This window comes from Quercus suber, unplaced genomic scaffold (genome assembly GCF_002906115.3).
Source record: "Quercus suber isolate HL8 unplaced genomic scaffold, Cork oak 2.0 scaffold_584, whole genome shotgun sequence".
Lineage (NCBI taxonomy): Eukaryota > Viridiplantae > Streptophyta > Magnoliopsida > Fagales > Fagaceae > Quercus > Quercus suber.
Genome location: NW_027070029.1, coordinates 292,305 through 315,521, shown reverse-complemented (window position 1 = coordinate 315,521; position 23,217 = coordinate 292,305). Strand labels below are relative to the sequence as shown.

The window sequence follows — 23,217 nt, the reverse complement described above, 5'->3', positions numbered from 1 at the left end:
CCTTTCTCTTTTCGAGTACAAGTGAACTTATGAGATCCTTCGAATAAACTATAGTGTGGTAGTAATATGTTTATACTTCAATGAGGAGGATTCCATTTTGATTTTTGAAATATAAAACAAGGATTATATTGTTTACTTGGAATTGCTTATTGAACTTTTTAAGAAAGAAAGAAAATTTTAAGAGAGAATTATTAAATGTTTTGAGAATTTGTATATATTATTTTATTATAGTCAGCCTTCCTAATGTTGGTATGGACTGATTTAGTTGAACACTGCTGGCCACGTGTGATCTGCTAAGTCATTTGCCAACTAACCTTATGTGGGGTGACATAAAATGATTATTTTGCCTATTCCTTGGTCAAGTAATTTGTTAGCTACCGTTGAGCTCACGTGTGGTTAAACAAGTTATTGACAACGTATGATTTTAGTATAATAAAATATCACTTGTGATGATATTATTTGATGAAGTTTATTTTGGGGGGGAAAAAAAAAATGTTGTCAAAGTGAATTTTGATAAGTTTTTGGTTGTTGATAATGCATAACGTTATATCTCATTTTTAATAAAGGAGAGATATATGCTAAATGGATGCTTTCTAAGAAATTGATGCTTTCTAAGAAATTCTTTGAGTTTGTGGAATTGATCTTATTTGATTGATTTATTCTATTGTACCTCTTGAAATTTATTGTGTTGCCCAAGTTACTAAAATTTTGACGAGTGAGTGATTTTTAATATCTGCTTGTCACAATTAAGATCTTTTCTTATTAAATCCACTGATTATATTGATATTATAAATTTTGATTGGTGCATGAAAGCATTTCTTAATTGTATTCTTAGATTGAATATATGTTAGTGACATGTGCTCTTAGTACTTGTCTGCATGTGTATATAGCGTTGTATCTTTTAATTGAGCATGAAAATTGTTGAAAGCATGCATCATAACTTAAGGAAAAATTTTAATCAGATAGAGAGTTGTAATGTATATAAATGACTTGACATGTGATTCTACAATGTTTTGTGATTTTCTGAACTTATCATTTCACATTGTTGTAATACAAAGATATTTACTGTTATAATTTTCGAGGACGAAAATTTTTTTAAGGAGGGAAGGATGTAACACCCCGACCCAATTTTATAATTAAACTATGTGTTTAAGTGATTAATTATTGTTTTAAGCCACTTTCAAGAGTACTTAATAAATATATTATTTTATAATACTTTTGAATAAGAATTGTAAAGATTATAAATAATTAAATGGCTAATTTTATTAGGTATATATATACTAAGTATGTACAAAAATTATATTAAGTTGGTTCTTGTTAATATCAGGTTTAGGCTTGGTATTAGCATGCCGGTCATGATCACAAATCCAGATATCGGGTTTGGGTCGTGACAATAACCGTTGTCAAAAGTTAGAGCCCATTTCTCTTTGGGCACATCCTTCAAATATCGGTGCGCATCCCCGTTGACATTCTCAATTGAATCGAAAGTGGCATTGAACTTTCGCTCCTGGGTAGCACTTGCTGCCCTCCATACTAGATTCTTTAAAGTTTCATTTTTCCATCTAGTGTTGACGTTACTGCATAGATGACGAAGGCAGTAACGATGTTCTGTCATGGGAGGCCGCAGGGAGACAACTCGATTACTGTCTCTGAAGATAGCTTGTATCCCAGGGTGTCTGTCAGATATGACACACAGGTGTCTCCGGTCGGTAACATACGTTCTTATACAAGCCAAGAACCAACCCCAAGTCTCTGTGCTCTCGCTCTCGACAACGGCGAAGGCTAGTGGATAAATCTTATTATTAGCATCTGTCGCCATTGCAATCATCAATTTCCCTTTATATTTTCCATAGAGGTGGGTTGCATCAATGCTAATCACAGGCCTACACTGCTTGAACCCAACAATACATGGTCGAAACGCCCAAAATACGGAGTTGAATGTACAGGTTCCCCTTTCATAATTATCGTCCACTATTAACTTATATTGTGTACCCGGACTTGCATCAGTAAGTCCTGCCAAAAAATGCGGCAACTCTGCATAAGACTCCTTAAAATCCCCGTATATAGCTGCAACAGCCTTTTGTTTGGCATCCCATACCTTGTATGTGAATTATGATGATTAAGTTAGAAATGAATACAAGTAATTATAGTTGAAGAAAACAAATCAAGACTTGTAAGGCTATAATATAAAGATAATATTTTTTTATCTTTATTCCTCTTTTTGTTTTTCTTTTTCAATTTCAATTTTCATAATATAAAGTATTCACGGGTTTTGGGAAAAAATATCATGCATAAAACTTCACAGAAGACTGATGTCTCTACATTGTATTGAAAAAAGAATGCAAGTTAAAGAATACCTTGTAGTGAGATACTTCGTGTTTTAAGTCGGCCAAAACAACGTGGCGTAAGTTCTTTATCTTATACGCAGGGTCTTCTCGTATATAGCGCTCAAGTACGTATGCTAGGAACGCCGAATCAATCATCCGACCATCATGAGCATTCTGAATTTTGTCACACGTGTGGGGGCCCTTGCTTTTTGCGATCTTCCAGACATTGTCTCCCTTGCAACAAATTGCACGGACTGACCATGGACATGAATCATCCTCACAACTCACCATAAGCCTCTCTGAGTCTGAATGCTCTGTTTTGAAGCTAAAATTCTCTCGCAATGCGTACTAGGTCAACGCATGTCGCACTGCCAATTTAGTGGCGAATACCATCCCTTTCAGTGGCTGCTCCCCAGGCGTCCAACTTGATACTTCCACTTGCATAACCGGTGATGGATCAAACATATTATCCTAAGTGTTTTTCGTGAACCATTCCGGCGTAGAATCGGGACCGGGGCATGTGTCTCTATTCTCTTCTACAACCACATCTTCAATATGATCAACATCCTCATGTTCACCCATGGTATCTAGGAACTCTTTGAAGTCATCCCTAGTAACATCAATATGGGTTGCATCATCACCAAGTCCGTAATGATCTTCATTTTCGGATGTGCCCCCATGCAACTCATCATAAGATAAATGCTCTCCTTCATGCACGTGTGGGGGCCCTTCCTCCTCCTCAGTTGAGTTCACACCGGCAAATGTCTGCCATGGTTCACTGCCATACCCATCTCTTGTGTTCTCTGCCCACCCTTGATAAGACTGTAATGGTATTAAGTCGATGTGCTCATCTACAGTTCCATCCAAAACAATATGTTGTGAACCCTCTCCAACCTCTACTATGGTGGGCTCAACAGTGACATAGAGCTCTGAAGCAACGAATCCTTTCACCACCATTTGTTCAACAACTGCCCACATCATCTTCACTTCGGCGCCACTCGATAACTATAGTGAATTGTAGACAACCTGGGTGCCTACAACCAGTTGAGGTGCTCGATACACGATGGAAATGTTATGCCTAGACTGGTCTAACCCCATCGCCTTCAATATTCTTCGTTTCACGTTCATAAGGCCTATCCCACGCTTCACCTTAACACATTTTTGCTTTTGGTTTGAGCCTTGGTATGACAACCCATGCAACTCATGATAATACATCTCTCCATCATAGTACACATAGAAAAAGTGAAAATCCATCACCAACCTGTTATTAACAATATTAAAAGTTGTCATAATCTATAAATAGTTACATAAATTTGGCGTATGATAAAAAAATTTTCTATTCAAACTCAACCTCCTTGACTATGTGTATAGACATATAAATAATTGAATCTCGATCATAATGTGCACTTAACCATATATATATTTTATACACATATAAAATAATAAAATGTCAACCATTTCGACTTTATTTTATTAAGCCAATTTCTTTGTTGAGAAATGAATTCATATTATATGCAAGTTTCATAGGTAAGGTAAGTATGAGAAGGAAAGATTATATTAAGAAACTGTACGGTAGGAAAAGGGAAAAATATACCAAACTGTATATGCCCCACTTGATAGAAAGAAAAAAGGAATTTACGTAATTTATAAGTTTATATTAATTGCATATTATTATTTTGTTTTTTTACTTTATCTACAAAAATAGTTAATGTTATTAGAATTTTATTCGATTTTTTTTTTTTTCTGTTTACCTTAAACATATAAGTTCACATTAGTGAAGTACAATCCTCAAATTTCTAACCTTGAACGAGTAAATGCTGATATGATTTATGTTTTCATTTCTTTCTTTATGTTAGCATAGCTAGAAAATATTTCTTGTCAATTTTCATATTAATTTTATATTGATGGCAGTGGCGACGCCACGTTTAGGCCAGGGTGTTCCCAGGAACACCCTGACCTGAAATTTTTTTTTTTATATATATATAATAATTAAATTTTTTTTATTTGTTTACCCTTTAAAAAAAAATTAGGAACACCCTTAACCAAAATTAGGAACACCCTGAACAGAGCAAATCAACGACAACAACCAACAAACGACGCCTCTGCCTCGAGCAACGCTACAACAGAGCACATCGATCATCACATCGGGCCTCAAACTCGAGCTCCAGAACCAGAACACATCGTGCATCTGAGATTGGAGATCGGTCTTCCTCGCCACCAGGAGATCTGTCAAACGTTGAGATGAATACTTTTGCAAAATCTTTTGGAAAAAAAAAGAGCACGATGACGACGCAATGTTTCTGCAAGATTTTTATGACAAAAAAATCTTGCATTTTTGTTGTTTGTAACTGAGGCTGAGAAGGAGGGAGAGGAAGAGATTTGTTAGGAAGAGAATGAAGAGACTGAGAATGGCGGAGAGGAAGAGACTTGCGAGAGAAAAAAAAAAGATAGGAAAAAGAGAACCTCTGAATGTCTGAACTAGGAAGGGATAAGTCAAGGCATTGGGAAAGTAAGAAGTTTAAATGTGTGGATGAGAACCATTCAAGACAAGAGTGACAAAAAAAAGAAAAAAAATGAGAACCTCTGAACGTCTGAACTAGGAAGGGATAAGTCAAGGCATTGGGCTTGGGCAATTTAGGAATTTTTTTTTTTTTTTTAATCAAGTAATTTCCCATCATGTCACTTTCTCTTTTGGCACTCATTGATTAATATATATTTATATACATAGTTTGAGTCAAATTAAATTATTTGCATTAATGTTTCTCAAAAAAAAAAGATTATTTGCACAGTGTTTGTTAGTGCAACTAATAAACAATAATTTAATTAATTAATAATTAATTAGAAGAAGCAATTAATAAATAATAATTAATAATTTAATTAATCAATACATTATAAAAGACAAACAAATTAAATTATGTTAGGCTAAACAATAATTAATAATTTTATAATTAATGAAACAACAATATGACAATTTATAATTTATAAAAGACAAACAAATTAACGAAACAACTAAACAACAATAATTAATATTTTTATTAATATTTCAAATGAACTTATAGTTTATTGTTTATTCTTTTACTAGAATTATGGACAAATATTTGATAAAAAAATCACGTAGAAGGCAATTGTAAACTTTATGTATTTATGTGTTTTTTTTATTGTTGTTGTTGTCAATGTAAATTTTTTTCTTTTTATTAAATTGTGTAATTTGTGCTTGTTGAGGAACACCCTAAAAAAAATTTCTAGAGTCGCCACTGATTGATGGTTAACTATTAATGCCAATGAGTTATATAGCTTACATTATACTTGCCTCTTACCGTATATAGATTTACAAGGTCTAGATTCAAAACCATCTGGATGTGTGACTAGGTGGTAATAATAAAAAGATGTTTCAGTTGACATTTCTACTATTATATTGTAATTAAATTTAATACTCATTTTGAGATGAAAATGGCCAAACTCATTACACAGTTAAATTTCCACTATATATATAGAACCATGTATGTATCAGCAGTTGTAATTGCAAAACTCATTAGATGAAACTCATGCATAAAAATCTCAAACGAACACAATCTAAAAAACTAAGCATTGTCATTTAACCCATGCATAAAAATCTAAAAAAGCATATTTAATAGTTACCTCTATCTACTGGTCACAAGGGAGTTGACCCAACGGTGAAATGGATAGCACGTTGGTTGATGGAGACACTGACACAGCTCAAAGACCAGAAGGTGACCAAACAGTTTATGCTGAAAAGATCTGACTCGCACATGGAGTTGGAGAGCTCTGTACTGAAAATAGCTTAATGCTGACGGGGTGACATTTAGTTAAAAGGTACTCGAGCTCAAAGAACTCGAGTACCATTAACTATGCATTTACTCCAACGGTTGGAGCGTTGGTGAGTAGGTGGTAATAAGTATGGCACTAGGTACTCGAGTTTACAGGACTCGAGTACTGTTTTAAAGGTACCCGAGTTTCTGTAACTCGGGTACCAATCTGCCTTTAAAAATTTTCGCTGATTTTTTTTTTTTAAATAAGTACCCGAGTCTGTGAATCTCGGGTACCAATGATATAAAGGTACTCGAGATTCGAGGACTCGAGTACTGTTTTTAACGGTACCTGAGTTTCTGTAACTCGAGTACTAATCTGCCTTAAAAAATTTTGGAATTCGCTGATTTTTTTAAATAAGTACCCGAGTATGTGAATCTCGGGTACTAGTTAAAGGGTACTCGAGCTCATAGAACTCGAGTACCATTCACTTTTGCTCCAGCAGCTGGAGCGTGTGGCATCCCCATCAAAATGAACAAATTAAAAACACCTATATTGACAATTTAAGGGAGCAAAAAAAAAACTGCACTTGCCAACCATAATGGCAGAGCCACAATTGCTTACATATATATTGACATGGAAGTTCCCCCAGGAAAATCAGTAACCAAATTTTAAATAGGAAAGATAATAAAGCATACAACCTATAACTTGCCCTTTTAATCTGCCAACAATGTCTAACCAAACAGACCATATAACTTGTCCTTCGAAAATATCGAACTATCATGACAGTTATCAGTTATCATTCCAAAGTAAAAATGAATCTGTCAACAATTGGATCATCATAATTTTAAACAATTGCAATGCACTTTCTCACACTCAAATTCACACAATCTACAATCAACACAGAATGATCCTTAGACTAATTACAAACCAATACACTCTCATTTTCATATTTATGTGGTAGTTTTACACTTCAAAGCAAGCACAGATTTTTACATTCCTTCTGCAGCAACAAAATTTCATAAATTTCCAAATCCTTTCTGTAGCACAAATTCAGTATGAAATTTAGTCATGCCAAATCCATGGAGATTCATAATAGTTGTAGCAACATTGGGAAGCCCTCCAGTACGAATATCCCTACGGAATCTGCAACCAGGTGCTAATCCAGGACCTCCAATTGCAATTGGCACCTAAATAAAGAGAAAAAACAAATATACAATGTTTTTAGAACTTGAGAAGCGACATCCAGTAATAACAACGATGTTGACTGATAAAGTAACAGCCAATAACAATAAAAATTCCTACGTGCAGAGTAATATCTGTAAAGCCCAAAACTAAGTGTATCATTACTTGGCCGTTTGAAATAAAAAGAATTCAATGACAGTGAAAGTGATTTTGTTTACAGTTTCGATAAGTAGTATTATTTGTAAGTTTACGTGAAAGTGATTACCCACTAAACTAACTTTGATATGGCCAATTATGCAGTTGATCCCTGAATTGGGATACCAGTGTACACCAAGGAACAATGGACGTGGAACAAAGTAGAAAAAGGCTTGCAGTTCAGCTGAAGCCAATACATGCCCACATGCAGTACCATAAGCAAGAGACCTAAGCCCATTCCATCTTTGTGCGGCTAACTATTTATGAAGCAAGATCCAAGCCAGGGAATGTAGATAGTAGCAGTCACAAGTTTGGTATTTCATTATTCATCAAGATGACTATGACTCCAAAACTAGACTTTGGAGTTAAATATTTTCTAGTAATACACTATAGACACGATAGTTTCCAGAACTGCTGAGTTGACAAAGTTATTATTGTTTCTCATATATGCCTACCATTAACGCCACTTTATTGCTTACCATTAACAACTCGCCACCTCAACAGTTGCGAGGAAGTTGTCCCCTCTAAACTTATAAGATAATTCCATCAGAAATGAATAGAGGCTTTGTAACCCAATGATATTTGATGTTTCTATACCTCAATCACATATGGTTATGTTTGGTAGATATGGGACTACAACGGTAACTCAAATACTCAAGGAACGGGGGAAGAAAATAAGTTTATTTTAAAACACAAGTTTTAGATTGAAGGCTACACTGCATTTTCAAATAGATTTTCCATAAAGTTTCCCATCCATTGAACAAGAAGAATGCTAAATATGCAGTTGCTTTCAACAAGTTGTTCAATGGAGACTTGGAAAGAGAACGTCTCTCCGATATGAAACAAAATAAATTACAGAGAACACATGCCTTGAACACCCGCCACCATCATGTAAGCGGCAGATGATTCCATCTCTCAGTGACATGTCTTCCAAATCCCACTACATTGTTCCGTTAGAGGACTCAGATATATTATTTCCTGCAAACAAAGCAACAATGTTTTAATGTGAGAAAAGTATTGAATATGGCTTTCCTTACAACTGAAATCATGGGTACATTAAAGGTACTGAATAAAGAAGTTAATGTCATTTACTCATTTATACTAACATAATCGTGGGAATGACTATAACAAAGGCTAACGACTAAAGAATTTAACATCATTTATGACTAACATAATCATGGGTAAAGACTATATAACATGGGCTGACCCTGACTAGTCTGTTGAGGATCCATGGCCCACCCCAAAATTTTGGGAGTAAGCCTTGGTTGTTGTTGTATGACTATGACATAACAGCTGGATTATTTTTGTAAACAAAAACTGAGCCAAATACAAATGCAATATTTGCAGAACACTGCTTTAAAAAAAATGAAGTGACATGGTCTGTGTATCCTCATGCTTCATTCACTGTTGAATTTATATCTAATTGTCAATTGTCTTCCAGGAAAACATGCAACCTATCTAGGTAGTAAAAGCTTGGTCTACTACCAAAGCAACAGTACCTATCATAGGCAGCAAAAAAAGTTTTCAGTAAAGGTGGCAAAGGCTACATTCAAGACTCATTACATGCTAGTCTGCCAAAATTTAATATTATTAATGAGCGCCTCGCATAGTTGTTCATTCATCTCACTTATTTTTTATAATAAACTAAATGAAACTTATACCAACCTTCAACTCATTCCCCTTTTGCGTTTAGCTACTTTCCATTGCTTCAATATAAACATGACCCCCTCTTCAAGTGTAGCTCTTCTTCCCTCTGGATAGTTCCACAATTCTGATATTATATACCGCCCACTAGGATTGTATTCATTTATCTCCATTAAAGCTGTTGTCACAGCCTTGTAAACTTCATCACCCAATTCTTTCCTCAGATTATTCAATTTCTCATCTTCTTCATCTATAACTTGCTGAAACAGTGACATTCATCGTAAGTAAACCATATCATGTTAAAAAGGCAAGCAAGGTAACAAGAAGTGATAAATAAGGACTTCACAGCCAAAAGCATACAAGCTATGGAAATATTTGAATACCATTGCAAGCTCATAACTACTTCATTTAAAATTTGAATAGTAATTTGGGGCAACAGAATCCTTGAACATTACATAGATGTAATACTTTAAAAAAATCATATCTAAGCTGATGAACAAAAAAATAAAGCAAATGTAGATGCTCTGCATACATATTAGACAGCAGAAAGCATGTTCCTGACAAGTTACATAAAAGACAATAAAACACCACAAACAGACATGCAAACTGTTCGTTTGTTCAAACATCACACTGGCAAGGGACTTTCCCAGCATAATTCACAAATTCAGACCATCTAATTACTTAAGCAACACAAGCACAGCCAAACTAAACCAGACTAGAAATCTAATCCTTTAATTTAGATCAGGAAACTTTGATAACTGACAATAAATTAAGCCCAGCTTGCTTGGAAGAGTAAAAAAAAAGGGAAAGGTAAAGATCAAGACTTACTTCTTCACTCAACTTTGCAATCTCATCAGTGTAATGGTCAATAGCATCCACTCTACTTCCCCAAAGTCCCCAGAAACCTGTCTATATATAAATGGATGTGAGATGAACTCAAGAGTCTTAAATCACTATGAAATTTATTATCATTTTCAGGCCATCAGTAATTACCAACTGTGTCTCCTCCCCATGGCAGTATCGGTTGGACTGGATAAAATTGAACATGCTTAGAAACAGATTAATATAGTAGACAAAAGTTTTGCTGACAAAATAAAGGAGAGTGTAATACAGTTGTGCAACTGAAAAATAACTTACATAAGTTATTCTTGCCCATCGAAAATCATCCCCGTTTTCTTCTCCTCACTGGTTCCTTGACTGGTCTCACCTTGCCTGAAAAGAACACAAGCAAATACTAATATGCAAATCATTTAATTATAAAGAGATGTATATGTAATCGGTATTGAATTGAAGTATTGTACCATGTCCAGTCCCACAATCAGGAGGATGTGTCCGTGTCCGTTGCAGCCTTCGCAGCCGATCCTGAATGTGTGAAGCCTCTGGTGGGGGGGCGGGTATCTGTGTTTGGATGAACTCGGTATGCACAAACTCAGGGGGGACAACACCAGGGGTGGGCATGAATCTCATCTCATCTCTACCATGTACATCTGCGGAGGCAGTGCCGGTAGTCAGTGGGGGAGCCATACGGGTGGTGGGCAACGGAGATGTAGTAGGGGATGTGGGTGGGCAGGTATCATCGCTCCTCATGGATGGGGACTGAGATGTGTCCCCATGGACAAACGTATGGGATGGACCCGCATCATCGTGCGCCATGGAGCCCATGTCATAACCAATGTCCAAACACATCTCATCTACTGTCTGACTTGCTTCCTCCATGGTGTGGTCATGCACGGGTGTGTGACGCCAACCAGATGTGGGCACGGGTGTGTGACGCCGACCAGATGTGGGCACGGGCGTGTGACGCCGACCAAATGTGGGCACGGGTGTGTGACGCCGACCAGATGTGGGCACGGGTGTCTGAGGCCGACCAGATATGGGCACGGGTGTCTGACGCCAACCAGATGGGGGCACGGGTGTTTGACGCCGACCAGATGTGGGCACGGGTGTCTGATGTCGACCAGATGTGGGACCCTGACTAGATTGACGGCCTCCTTGCCGTTGGCGTCTACCTGCTTGCCGACCACGCCCTACAGCCGGTTCACTTGTGTTGCCCGCAGTGCGTGCATCGTCCAATGTCAACCGACCGAGCTCTTCAACAGCTCGCAAGGCATTAATACAGTCGTTGTAGATCTCAGACCCTGGTTCGCACTTCTCCATAATCCTCAACTGTGATTCAACCTGTCACAAGTATACAAGAATAGTGTTAGTAGGTTGAACTAAACTATGCGAAGCGAGGTACATTTATAACAGAACAGTGTTTGTAAACTTACCAAAGTGTCCCAGTACAAGGTCTCTCTCGTAATATGGCGAACAGTGCGAGGACGAAACCACACCATATAATCGTCATTGTAGCTCATCTCCCCATGAAAGGGCGGTGCATTCGCAGTGCGTGCATCGTCCAATGTCAACCGACCGAGCTCTTCAACAGCTCGCAAGGCATTAATACAGTCGTTGTAGATCTCAGACCCTGGTTCGCACTTCTCCATAATCCTCAACTGTGATTCAACCTGTCACAAGTATACAAGAATAGTGTTAGTAGGTTGAACTAAACTATGCGAAGCGAGGTACATTTATAACGAAACAATGTTTGAAAACTTACCAAAGTATCCCAGTACGAGGTCTCTCTCGTAATATGGCGAACAGTGCGAGGACGAAACCACACCATATAATCGTCATTGTAGCTCATCTCCCCATGAAATGGCGATGCTTCGGCAATTGTGGCATGCGCCGCCCATTTAGCAATATGTGTTCTATGTTCATCAGCCCAGTTTTTTTCGTGCTTGCCCTGAAGTGTTATCTTGTGAAGTTCAGTTGAAGTATCGACATTGATCGGTACGTCTTGCTTCATCCCAAACTGTCAGAGAACACGTTCTGGGTGATGGCCTTCAACCACCCAAAAATGTATGAGCGGCACGATAGACCTCCATATGCGTTGGCCTGCCGTACAATATGCGGGCAGGGAACCCAAATAATTTCTGTATGGCTCCCAGACAATCTGCAATGATCCAATAGATGTAAACAACCATATTAACAATATAATTAGAAAAAATGTGTAACGAATGTGAACAATACATGGCAACAATGTTTAACTCTGAAATAAAGAATGTTTATTCATTCCCACTTGTAAGTACGACAACTACATGCCAAAGCGATTTCCACTTGTAAGGCACAATACCTGATTTGGCCGTAGCGAAGTGAGTGACAAACGATAGGCGCGTAGGACGTGCATTGGATGTTCAGTTGTTATCTTAGCCCCTTTCCATCTACCAAACAACACAGACATAAGCTTCATATTAGTTACTTACATAATTCCCGTGCAAAAAAGATAATACAAAAATGTAAAACGGTAACTATCTAAGATCCTACATACCTGATAGCAAGTGGACCTGGGGGCAATGCCTGGTGTGGATGCCTCATCACAGGACATATGTGTGGAAACCTCTCCCATGCCCACAACTGCACCAATAGCACGGCACCGCCAATCTGCTTGGCTTCCTTCTCTGATGCCTTACAGAGGTGTCTATATAGCCAACTTAGTGCTGCACTACCCCAACTATATCTCTTTCCATTGCTAATTGGATTGAAAAATTGCAAATACATAACTGAGTGCCGTTCGCCAGACTTGTCCATAAACAATATACCAGCCAACATCTCCAGTATGTAAAACCGAGCATACTGCTGCACAAGCTCCTCACTAGCATCAGCCGGGAGAGGGTTGCTAAACCGATCCTCAAGCCATTTGGCTTTTATCCTCGGCCCTTCCATCACTCCGGTGTTCTTAACTCCACGAAGTTCTCTCGGCGGCCTATGCCCTAGCAAGTTAGCACATAGTTCACTCCAATCACCCATATGGGTACCTCTATGTCTTGCAGCGTGATGGTCATCTCACCGAGGGGCAAGTGGAATGAGTGTGTCTCCGGCCGCTATCTCTCCACCAAAGCCGTGATCAAGCTATGGTCAATGTCTATATTTGGGACCCGAAGTAGTCCATCTAATCCTGCATCCGTGATATGAGCAGCGATACGTGGGTCTAACCCACCTTCAAACAGACCTTCAAGCAAACCTTTGTCTCGGTGACGACAAGTCAGTACACCTGGCACTTCCTGCAAACAGAGCAACTTAGTATTAATAATAGCATTCACTAAGCACGTAATAATTACGGTTCAAACTTAAATGCCAAAAATCTTTCTACTACATATATTGACAACGATTTTGGACAAGTGCATACCTCGCCTGGCAAAGGAGCATCCCAAAGCAAACTTGAACGATGCACATCCTGCCTCGTCAAGACATCCTGTATAGAGGGTCCCGCTCTATGTGGGTCCATATCTGGCATAAATTAAAGGTGATTAATGTAGAATCAAATATAACTACTTCTACAGGTAAAAATAAATAAATTGATTTGTATTGTGGCAGTATGCATCGAACTTATATCACAATAAGCAAGGGTCATTCTATCTTACACTTGAGTTTGTGCACTAAGATGCAAAAGTTGTGGAAAAGTCATGTTCAGGCACAATGTTATGAATTGGAATCCCAAATCTAGAAATAGTGAGTTGTAAGCAAGTTGCTTTCCATGACTATTGCGAGCTTAACGGTCATCAACCAAGGTGTTACAAAGATTTTCACACTATGCTTTACACACCAATGACATATTTACATCATACATTCAGCAATCATAACTCTACTGACATCTGTCAGGGACAACAACCAAACAAAAGAAATTTCAGAAACTCTTACCAAAATCACTATCTTATCAGCAGAACAAAGACCAGTTGAAAGTATAATAGAAAATTACAACTTAAATCATAAGCTCCTACAAATATTTTGGTTATATCCTAGTGGATGCATCCAAAACGTTCAGAAAGCAATTGAAAGAACAACATCCTCTCCACAATGGAAATTCTCGTCTTATTTACCATCAAATGCAAACTTATTCCAAGTGCTAGCCGTGGGAAGAGTAAAAATATTTCTTTTTCAATCTCATTGAGGATTTTCTTCTTTTTATTTATGTTTCAAATGTCCAAGGAAATTCTACTCTAACGAAGAAACTTGATATAAAATTTAATTGGCAGCCTGTTCTTGTTTTATTTCAGCCAAACATCGTATAAACTCTTTCTTGGTTAAGGCAGAATCTACAGCCACTTTACATCAGGAATTGGTGCACGAGTCATCTATAATGGAACAACTATATGTAATATCCACATCAGCTGTTTCTGTTGTGCAACTTACCATGTAGAGGGGTACTCAACCTGAGAAATCCCAATATCCCAACACTTTACCCAATTTCTTTCTAAGCTTGCTAGCATACTCTCTCTCTCTCTCTCTCTCTCTCTCTCTCTCTCTCTCTCTCTCTCTAAATATTTTAGATGTAAAATTCTACAAAATTTTAGGAATTTCATCCAAAACTCAAAGACATTTATGTCTGCAAAAACAAACTTGTTTCAAATCTATTTTGTTTATTTAACCATAAGTTTGGTTGAAAGGGTTGGATTACCTAAAATTTAATATTTAACACGTTTACTTTTGTTAGAAAATTACTAATTTTAAAAGTAAATAAAATTAGCGATAGTGACATCCTAATAATTTACATATATAATCTAGCTGGGTTTGGATACAAAACTTGCAAAACCTAAACCCTTCTCAGACAATAATTTACATATATAATCTAGCTGGGTTTGGATACAAAACTTGCAAAACCTAAACCCTTCTCAGACAATTGTTTAAAAATTTAGAAAACAAACACATACTAAACACTAATTTAAAAATCTTAAACCCCTTACCTTTTAGGATAGGAAACCCTACTAAACTTTCACATTACCATAGTTAAAATGAAATATAAATAACTAAAAAAACTAAAACTAAAACTAAAAAACTAAAAAACTTACCTTAATGCGAGATAGTGAGAGACCTGAGTGAGAGGTCGCCGACGAGCGTCTTCCGCCGCCGCCGCCGTTGCCGTAGAGTTCCCAAGAGTTCGCCGATGAGAGAGCTCTACTTGCTTCGAGAACTCCACTTGCCGTTCGAGCTTCCAAAGCAGAAGAGAGACTTCTGCCGCCGACAAAACTCTTCCGCTGCAACGGGTTCTCTGCCGCCGCCAGTGTGAGGGTTTGGGCTTTGTGAGAATGTGTGAAGGAGAGGGAGAGGGTTTGGGCGTTCTGGTTTGAGAGTGAGAAGTGAGTGAAATTAAAATGGATTTAGGTTTTAGAAATGAGTTTAACCAGAGTTTTGAAAATTTTTTAAACGGTACTCGAGCTTCATAAGCTCGAGTACTGTTTTGAATTTTTTAAATCCAATTGCTTGTAGCAATTGGCGCCAATACAGATCAATACCCGAGTTTAGTGAACTCGGGTACCTCATTGAACAGTACTCGAGTTCAGGAAGCTCGAGTACTGTTTGAATTTTTTAAATCGCAATTGGCGCCAATACGGTCAATACCCGAGTTTAGTGAACTTGGGTACCTCATTGAACAGTACTCGAGCTCAAGAAGCTCGAGTACTGTTTGAAATTTCTGACTCAGCTGCCATGTCAGCGTGCCACAGCGGAAGTCAAAAAACATAGTACTCGAGTTCACTAAACTCGAGTACTTAAAAAGATGGTACTTCCCTAATTATTTCCGAAACAGTGTTTTTGGGCCAAATTTTTCCAAAATTAATGGTAATGGGCCATTTTGGCCTGCTATCTCCTCTTAGGAAATGATATGAAATTCTATTTTTATGTACTTTCCTCTTAATTGGAGATCCGTTGCTTTTTTCTCCTTTTTGTGTTTTACTTGGTGATGCGCAGAACATATAGGAACAAAGACTGCACAGAAATTCTTTTCAAAGGTCAATTGCCACCTTCTCACCTTATGCTTGTATGAGATGTATTTTTTCAATTGCAAACAATATCTTTACTCTTGCTTGCAGTTATGGTTCATTAGTTCTCTCTTGAAACACTGTTAATAATTTTTATTCACTTATTATATTCCATATAGCTCCATCATTGTGTATTACTAGTTTTCTTCGCATTTATCTATATGATAGAATGGTGTTTAAGAGGGGACAAATTTTTTTGTTGTTCTTACATACGAGTGTTATGCATATCTACATGCATACATACACCCTACGCATTTGGCATATAAATTTGTTAAGAGCCTCTCTATGTGAAAGCACTACTTGTATGTACTTGGTCATAATGAGAAACAACTTTTTCAACAGTTGTAGAGGCTGTATAAGTTCTTTCCCAGACTGCCATTTTTAGGAGGGGAGTGAGATTAAGTCGCTTATTTCTCCTCAGTACCCTCAGGCACGAGGCAGTTACCTCTTTAGATATGTGATATTTAAATAAATAAAAGAATTGAGGTCACTTAGTAACAAGCTGAAGCTAGAAAATAAATACTGTATCTGACTTAAAAATTCATTGGTGGAAGAGAAATGATCCATTATGCGTTCATGCTTCATTGCAATCTGAAGACAGGACAAGAAAATAAATTTTGTATTTGATAGGAAAACAAGTTTCGTAAGCTTCCAAGTTCTTTCAAACACCTAATATCCAATGGGCTGAAATCAACAGTCACAAACAGCTCTTAAGAGCATTCCCATAAACAATTCAAAAAAATTTAGCATTTACCATCTCAAAACCCAATTTTATAACATATAACACATCACTTTACAACATCCCTTACATCAAAACTTCTACTTTTTTAACACTTTATTTAAATATTCTTTCTTTATTATTTTTTAGTCTTCCTCTCTCTTTCTCTGTCTCTCTCTCCTCTGTGTCTCTCTTTCACAACCCAGCGCTGCCGGCCACCATATCCATCCACCCATATCACAACCACCACATCCACCCACCATTGCTACAACCACAAACAACAGCAAAAAAAAAAAAAAAAAAAAAAAAAACCTCCACATCGAAAGCAACAAAATCAAAGAATCATCCAAATTAAAAGAATCATAAAATACAACAAGACTCAAAACCACCCTGATCAACCCACACCTAGCACCCAAAGCCACCTGATCATCCAACAAACCTAGCCACCGAAATCAAGAACCCACCAAAATCAACCAAAACCACTGAAATTAATTCTCACCAATATCAAATCGCAAAACCCACTCACCAAACCATCGCAGAGACCCACCATGAACCACCGTAGAGATCCACGATCCACGAAAAACAACCGCAGCCTAACCACACTCATCGACACCGATTTTGACGGCTGTATGAAGTTGATTTGAGAGGTCATGTCGGAGTTGCCGATTTACCTGGCCAAATCGCTAAACAGCTTGCGACTCAAGGGTCAAAAAACTGCAGCGATCGAGATTTTGTAGCAATTCGATTGGGAAGTTTCGGATTGGGTGATCGTACCCGGTGGCAATCTTGGTAATATCTACGCTTTCTACAAATTTATATTGGAGGGCTTGCCTCTAAGAGAGACACTAGAAGGAGAGAGGGACAGAGAGCACAAGAGAAAGTGAAAAGGAAGAAAGAAATAATAAAAAAAATGAGAGCGCACTGTAGCAGTATTGTAAATTTTTTTAACATATACAATCTTTGATGGAGCAAGTTTTAGGGTTATAAATGCTAAACAAAAAAAAAAAAAAAAGCATCTTTTAGCATTTGCAATGCTTAATGGGAATGCTCTAAAAGCACAAAATATATGGAAATGAGATAAAAATAAAAGCCCAGAGTAAAACTAACCCGGACTTACACAAGCAAGATGGGATGGGGTGGGGTGGAGTGGAGCGCTTGTGTGTGATCTAGATAAGGCCCAATTGCACACTAGGCCCCATATGTTAAGATATCCAAGGAGATTCACAATGAAGGTCAAAGTGTATGGAAGTTGGAACACACCCATACCAACAAGAATTTCATCAAATTAAGCAGACATTAGGAGTTACTCTCTCTGTTTCTCTCAATTTAGAATGCAGTTCTGGGGCGATGTGGTACAAAGAGATTGATAATATGAAGGTTGTAAAGAGTACAATAGACAGTACAACAGAAGAGACCAAGTAGAACTGCACTTAAATCAACTCAAGTGATGAAATATAAACGCAATATATCAGCAACCAGTTTATTGATCATTTCAATTTCAAATGCCAATAAGAGAGCTCGTCAAATTGAAAGTTACCTTTGGAGAAATGACACAAAAACTCCACAATATTATTTCAAATATTATAGATCGAAGAGACATCATACCAGGAAAGGGTGGGGCATGTTTTATGACGCGAGGCAAGTCAAAGCTAATGCCCTTTATATTGGAGTATTTGGAAGTGATTAAGTGAGTGCCACTCCAATGCCACCACCAACATCAACCACCTGCTTGAGGTTCTCAAAACCTTTGAAGGACTCAAGGATCTTCTTAACAACTATTGCAGTGTGGCTGAACATTGCTGTGTTGAAAACATGACTGAACCTGCCGTCCCTGCCATCATACTCATAGGCATGCATTCCATGGACCTTGTTAAATGGAAGTCCGCCTTCAAGAATGGCATTCTTCAGTTGAGACCTAACATTCATTCAATTCAACAACAAAGTTAGCCACCATTAGGAAAATTTTGATGAAGTCTGGGAACAACTAGCATAAGGTACACAGGTAATCCCTTTGAGATGGGTGTTGACCACATTATTAAACTACTTGACTATGCCAAAAAATCAGCCACAACTACAATTCCTAATAGGTAACAATGATTATAATTACGACAATGAACATAAATCCAAGTACCCAAATGTCTTGTAGCCAGATGGCATCTACCAGTACTCCCCTGTCTCCCATGTTGGGGTTCGACCCACCACCCCCAAAATCAAAATAAAAAAACAAAATAACAATAATAATAATAATAAATCTAAGTATTGAATTAACAACACTTTGTCCTTATGCAAGTTTGTCATTGTCGTTTATCATTCTACTATACAACTATTACCATAAAAGTTAATTGAAAGTCCAAAAATGATCAGCACCAAGTGGCGGCAAAAGTAATATAACAAATTGACTAATCAACGAGCTATGCATGTCAAATGGTGCTGTGGATTCAAGCAAATTATCCAAGGAACATTCTCTATGGGCCTATGGCCCATAAGGGAACAAATCACAAAGCATGACATGAAGATTGCAAAACAGAACTAACTAGTCGCTAACTCGTGCAATGCACGGGAAAGTTTTGCAAAATATATATTATTATATTATGATACATATTTAAATAATATGCAATTACAATAATTTCATTTTTCATGTTCAAATCCATGCAATAATAAAAACACTAAATAAGAAATGTTTGGTTCTAATGTGAACATATTGCTTGATTGAATTCACATTCTAAAATGTTGTTGAGCTATCCAAACCAGTAGATATTTCATCCATGAATTACACTTTAGATGGTCCAACCAACATCTAACCTACAATTTTAGTATTAGATATTATTGATACAGATGTAGAGAGAATATGATTCTGTATATATGTATTGCAAATTTGACTTTACCGGTTGAAACTCGTTTCCTTTGCCCTCCAGATATTCCCCTTAACATTTGATTCCCAACTAAGGTATCTGCACAGACTTCCAATCCCAAAACCTGAAAACAATGTGGAAAATGAATAAAAGTGAACTATATTGATAAGTTCTAAACAATTTCATAATCAATTCAACAATTTGCTGTTATTACTTTTAGAATGTAATCTGTCACAACATTCACCTCCTTCCTTTCTGTTGCCACTGCCTAGATTAGCATAAACAAATAAATAGAATGACATATAATGACAATACATATTTTAAGGAAGTTGTGAAAACCAGGACAGAAAAGATAGGTTTTGCATAAATCCAAAAAGCAACAAAACTACTGCAAACCAACCAAGCCAAGAAATCAATTACAACGAAAACCTTACACACAAAAATTCAACGCCTGTGATCAATAGGATTTTGTGAATCCAACAAAAGGCAATCGTATTAAAGCATTAAGATTTTTTTTTTCCATAAATTCTAAAGCATTAAGAAATTGAATTAGGTAAATTACCTCTTCATACAGACAATAAATTCAAATGCATGATCACGTTTCTAAAAGTACTCCTCATGCCTCAAAACATTAAAAATGAAAACTTATGTTAGATTCCATCAAGCAGTCCCCATTGAAGTCCAAAAATATTAAAGCTCAAAGTTAGCAGCAAAATCGCTTACATACCTGCTATGGAAATCCACAATGGGATGTAGATGCCTAAGTTTGATGTAATTATCTTGAATAGATAAAAATTCCATAAAATAAGTTAACAATTGTAAAATTTTGATGAAGTCTGGGAACAACTAGCATAAGGTACACAGGTAATCCCTTTGAGATGGGTGTTGACCACATTATTAAACTACTTGACTATGCCAAAAAATCAGCCACAACTACAATTCCTAATAGGTAACAATGATTATAATTACGACAATGAACATAAATCCAAGTACCCAAATGTCTTGTAGCCAGATGGCATCTACCAGTACTCCCCTGTCTCCCATGTTGGGGTTCGACCCACCACCCCCAAAATCAAAATAAAAAAACAAAATAACAATAATAATAATAATAAATCTAAGTATTGAATTAACAACACTTTGTCCTTATGCAAGTTTGTCATTGTCGTTTATCATTCTACTATACAACTATTACCATAAAAGTTAATTGAAAGTCCAAAAATGATCAGCACCAAGTGGCGGCAAAAGTAATATAACAAATTGACTAATCAACGAGCTATGCATGTCAAATGGTGCTGTGGATTCAAGCAAATTATCCAAGGAACATTCTCTATGGGCCTATGGCCCATAAGGGAACAAATCACAAAGCATGACATGAAGATTGCAAAACAGAACTAACTAGTCGCTAACTCATGCAATGCACGGGAAAGTTTTGCAAAATATATATTATTATATTATGATACATATTTAAATAATATGCAATTACAATAATTTCATTTCTCATGTTCAAATCCATGCAATAATAAAAACACTAAATAAGAAATGTTTGGTTCTAATGTGAACATATTTCTTGATTGAATTCACATTCTAAAATGTTGTTGAGCTATCCAAACCAGTAGATATTTCATCCATGAATTACACTTTAGATGGTCCAACCAACTTCTAACCTACAATTTTAGTATTAGATATTATTGATACAGATGTAGAGAGAATATGATTCTGTATATATGTACTACAAATTTGACTTTACCGGTTGAAACTCGTTTCCTTTGCCCTCCAGATATTCCCCTTAACATTTGATTCCCAACTAAGGTATCTGCACAGACTTCCAATCCCAAAACCTGAAAACAATGTGGAAAATGAATAAAAGTGAACTATATTGATAAGTTCTAAACAATTTCATAATCAATTCAACAATTTGCTGTTATTACTTTTAGAATGTAATCTGTCACAACATTCACCTCCTTCCTTTCTGTTGCCATTGCCTAGATTAGCATAAACAAATAAATAGAATGACATATAATGACAATACATATTTTAAGGAAGTTGTGAAAACCAGGACAGAAAAGATAGGTTTTGCATAAATCCAAAAAGCAACAAAACTGCTGCAAACCAACCAAGCCAAGAAATCGATTACAATGAAAACCTTACACACAAAAATTCAACGCCTGGGATCAATAGGATTTTGTGAATCCAACAAAAGGCAATCGTATTAAAGCATTAAGATTTTTTTTTTCATAAATTCTAAAGCATTAAGAAATTGAATTAGGTAAATTCTTCATACAGACAATAAATTCAAATGCATGATCACGTTTCTAAAAGTACTCCTCATGCCTCAAAACATTAAAAATGAAAACTTATGTTAGATTCCATCAAGCAGTCCCCATTGAAGTCCAAAAATATTAAAGCTTAAAGTTAGCAGCAAAATCGCTTACATACCTGCTATGGAAATCCACAATGGGATGTAGATGCCTAAGTTTGATGTAATTATCTTGAATAGATAAAAATTCCATAAAATAAGTTAACAATTGCAATTATTCAGATTGAAATTTGACTGTAATTGAATAGTAGAGAGTGAAACCATCACTTTAGAACCAAACGCAGTCTTGAACAATAAAAAATAAATATATGAGATGAATATTATCTGAAAATAAAATTGAGTTAAAACACAGTAAAAACATTTTTTTTAAAACTCAAAACTAATGATGATAACTTTACAATGCAACATAGAAGTAGCTATGGCACTTATGAATGTCATATTTTCACAAATGATATGCCATGATCTCACGCAGCATTAATCTTTGCCTTCTAATATTCCTAATTCTTATCAGTAGTTTGTCTCCATTTGATATTATTTTATTTCATAATGCTGTAATTTTCTTCTACTTGTAGTTCTCATAATTTTAAATATCGTAAATTATTCCATGTTATCAAGTTATACCTATTACATTAGCCACTCCATGAGTCCATGATCCACAAACTGGCTGTGCAAGTTGCAATGCCTCAACTCTTACTACATCACTTTTCCTTGCTCTCCCTTATTCATTGTCAAACATTTTCCCCCCTATATCAACATTTTTTCCCCTATGACATCCCAAAGCATTAATAGTTAACACATGAAACAAATCAAACAAAACACACCAAAAAATTTATTTGAAATTTCTTAAAAACAACCCTAGAAACCCAATCTTTACTGCCAATCTCTTCAATCAACAATAATTCCCACAATCCTAATTCAAATAAGAAATACATACCCACTTAGAGAGCCATTGGTTTCTGCTTAGAGAATTTTGTATGGGGATTTTTGGAACTATGAGAAATCAATCAGAAGGGCAAAAACTTAGTACCTGATCCTGAAATCAATGGCAAAAAAAAGAAGGAAAAAAATCAGTGAAAAAGGAAAGAAAAAAAGAAGACTGCTTAACATGTTTTCTAAATCGCAAGGTAACAGGGTGGTGAGACCGTTCTCTCATCTTCTTCTTCTTCTTCTCCTCCTTCTCTAGAGGATGATTGATACAATTTTCTGAATTGGCTAGGGCATAGCCTTCGACTATTTAGGTTTTCATCATATCTTAACGGTAGTGCCCTCAGATTTCTCATTCTTTCCCAGGATCCAAAACCCTTTTTTCCCTTCTCTTTTCCCTCATGTCTCACCAAACAAATAAAATCATTAG

General features: G+C 36.5%; 2 protein-coding genes and 3 long non-coding RNA genes across 6 annotated transcripts; all 5 read right to left on the bottom strand.

The window, feature by feature from the left end:
• Positions 1-1,297: 1,297 nt before the first annotated feature.
• LOC112010734 (uncharacterized) lies at positions 1,298-2,618 on the bottom strand. Its single transcript, XM_024043118.2, has 2 exons — positions 2,358-2,618; positions 1,298-2,098 (listed from the first exon to the last, which is right to left on the bottom strand). The coding sequence occupies exons 1-2, from the start codon at positions 2,616-2,618 to the stop codon at positions 1,298-1,300; spliced, it is 1,062 nt and encodes a 353-aa protein (XP_023898886.2).
• A 5,402-nt stretch (positions 2,619-8,020) lies between these two features.
• On the bottom strand, positions 8,021-9,377 carry LOC136063843 (uncharacterized). Its single transcript, XR_010625492.1, has 2 exons — positions 9,141-9,377; positions 8,021-8,453 (listed from the first exon to the last, which is right to left on the bottom strand). It is a non-coding gene; the product is annotated as an uncharacterized LOC136063843 (long non-coding RNA).
• A 2,129-nt stretch (positions 9,378-11,506) lies between these two features.
• Positions 11,507-12,961, bottom strand: LOC136063844 (serine/threonine-protein phosphatase 7 long form homolog). The gene is made up of 4 exons (XM_065764805.1): positions 12,490-12,961; positions 12,295-12,382; positions 11,719-12,114; positions 11,507-11,626 (listed from the first exon to the last, which is right to left on the bottom strand). The coding sequence occupies exons 1-3, from the start codon at positions 12,882-12,884 to the stop codon at positions 11,977-11,979; spliced, it is 621 nt and encodes a 206-aa protein (XP_065620877.1). The 5' UTR covers positions 12,885-12,961; the 3' UTR covers positions 11,507-11,626; positions 11,719-11,976.
• A 6,378-nt stretch (positions 12,962-19,339) lies between these two features.
• LOC136063835 (uncharacterized) lies at positions 19,340-20,346 on the bottom strand. Of its 2 annotated transcripts, XR_010625484.1 has the most exons (4): positions 20,274-20,346; positions 19,761-20,168; positions 19,580-19,670; positions 19,340-19,496 (listed from the first exon to the last, which is right to left on the bottom strand). It is a non-coding gene; the product is annotated as an uncharacterized LOC136063835 (long non-coding RNA). The 2 variants fall into 2 exon arrangements; XR_010625485.1 differs by having other exon boundaries at positions 19,761-20,346.
• An 844-nt stretch (positions 20,347-21,190) lies between these two features.
• On the bottom strand, positions 21,191-21,524 carry LOC136063836 (uncharacterized). The gene is made up of 2 exons (XR_010625486.1): positions 21,475-21,524; positions 21,191-21,384 (listed from the first exon to the last, which is right to left on the bottom strand). It is a non-coding gene; the product is annotated as an uncharacterized LOC136063836 (long non-coding RNA).
• Positions 21,525-23,217: the final 1,693 nt, after the last annotated feature.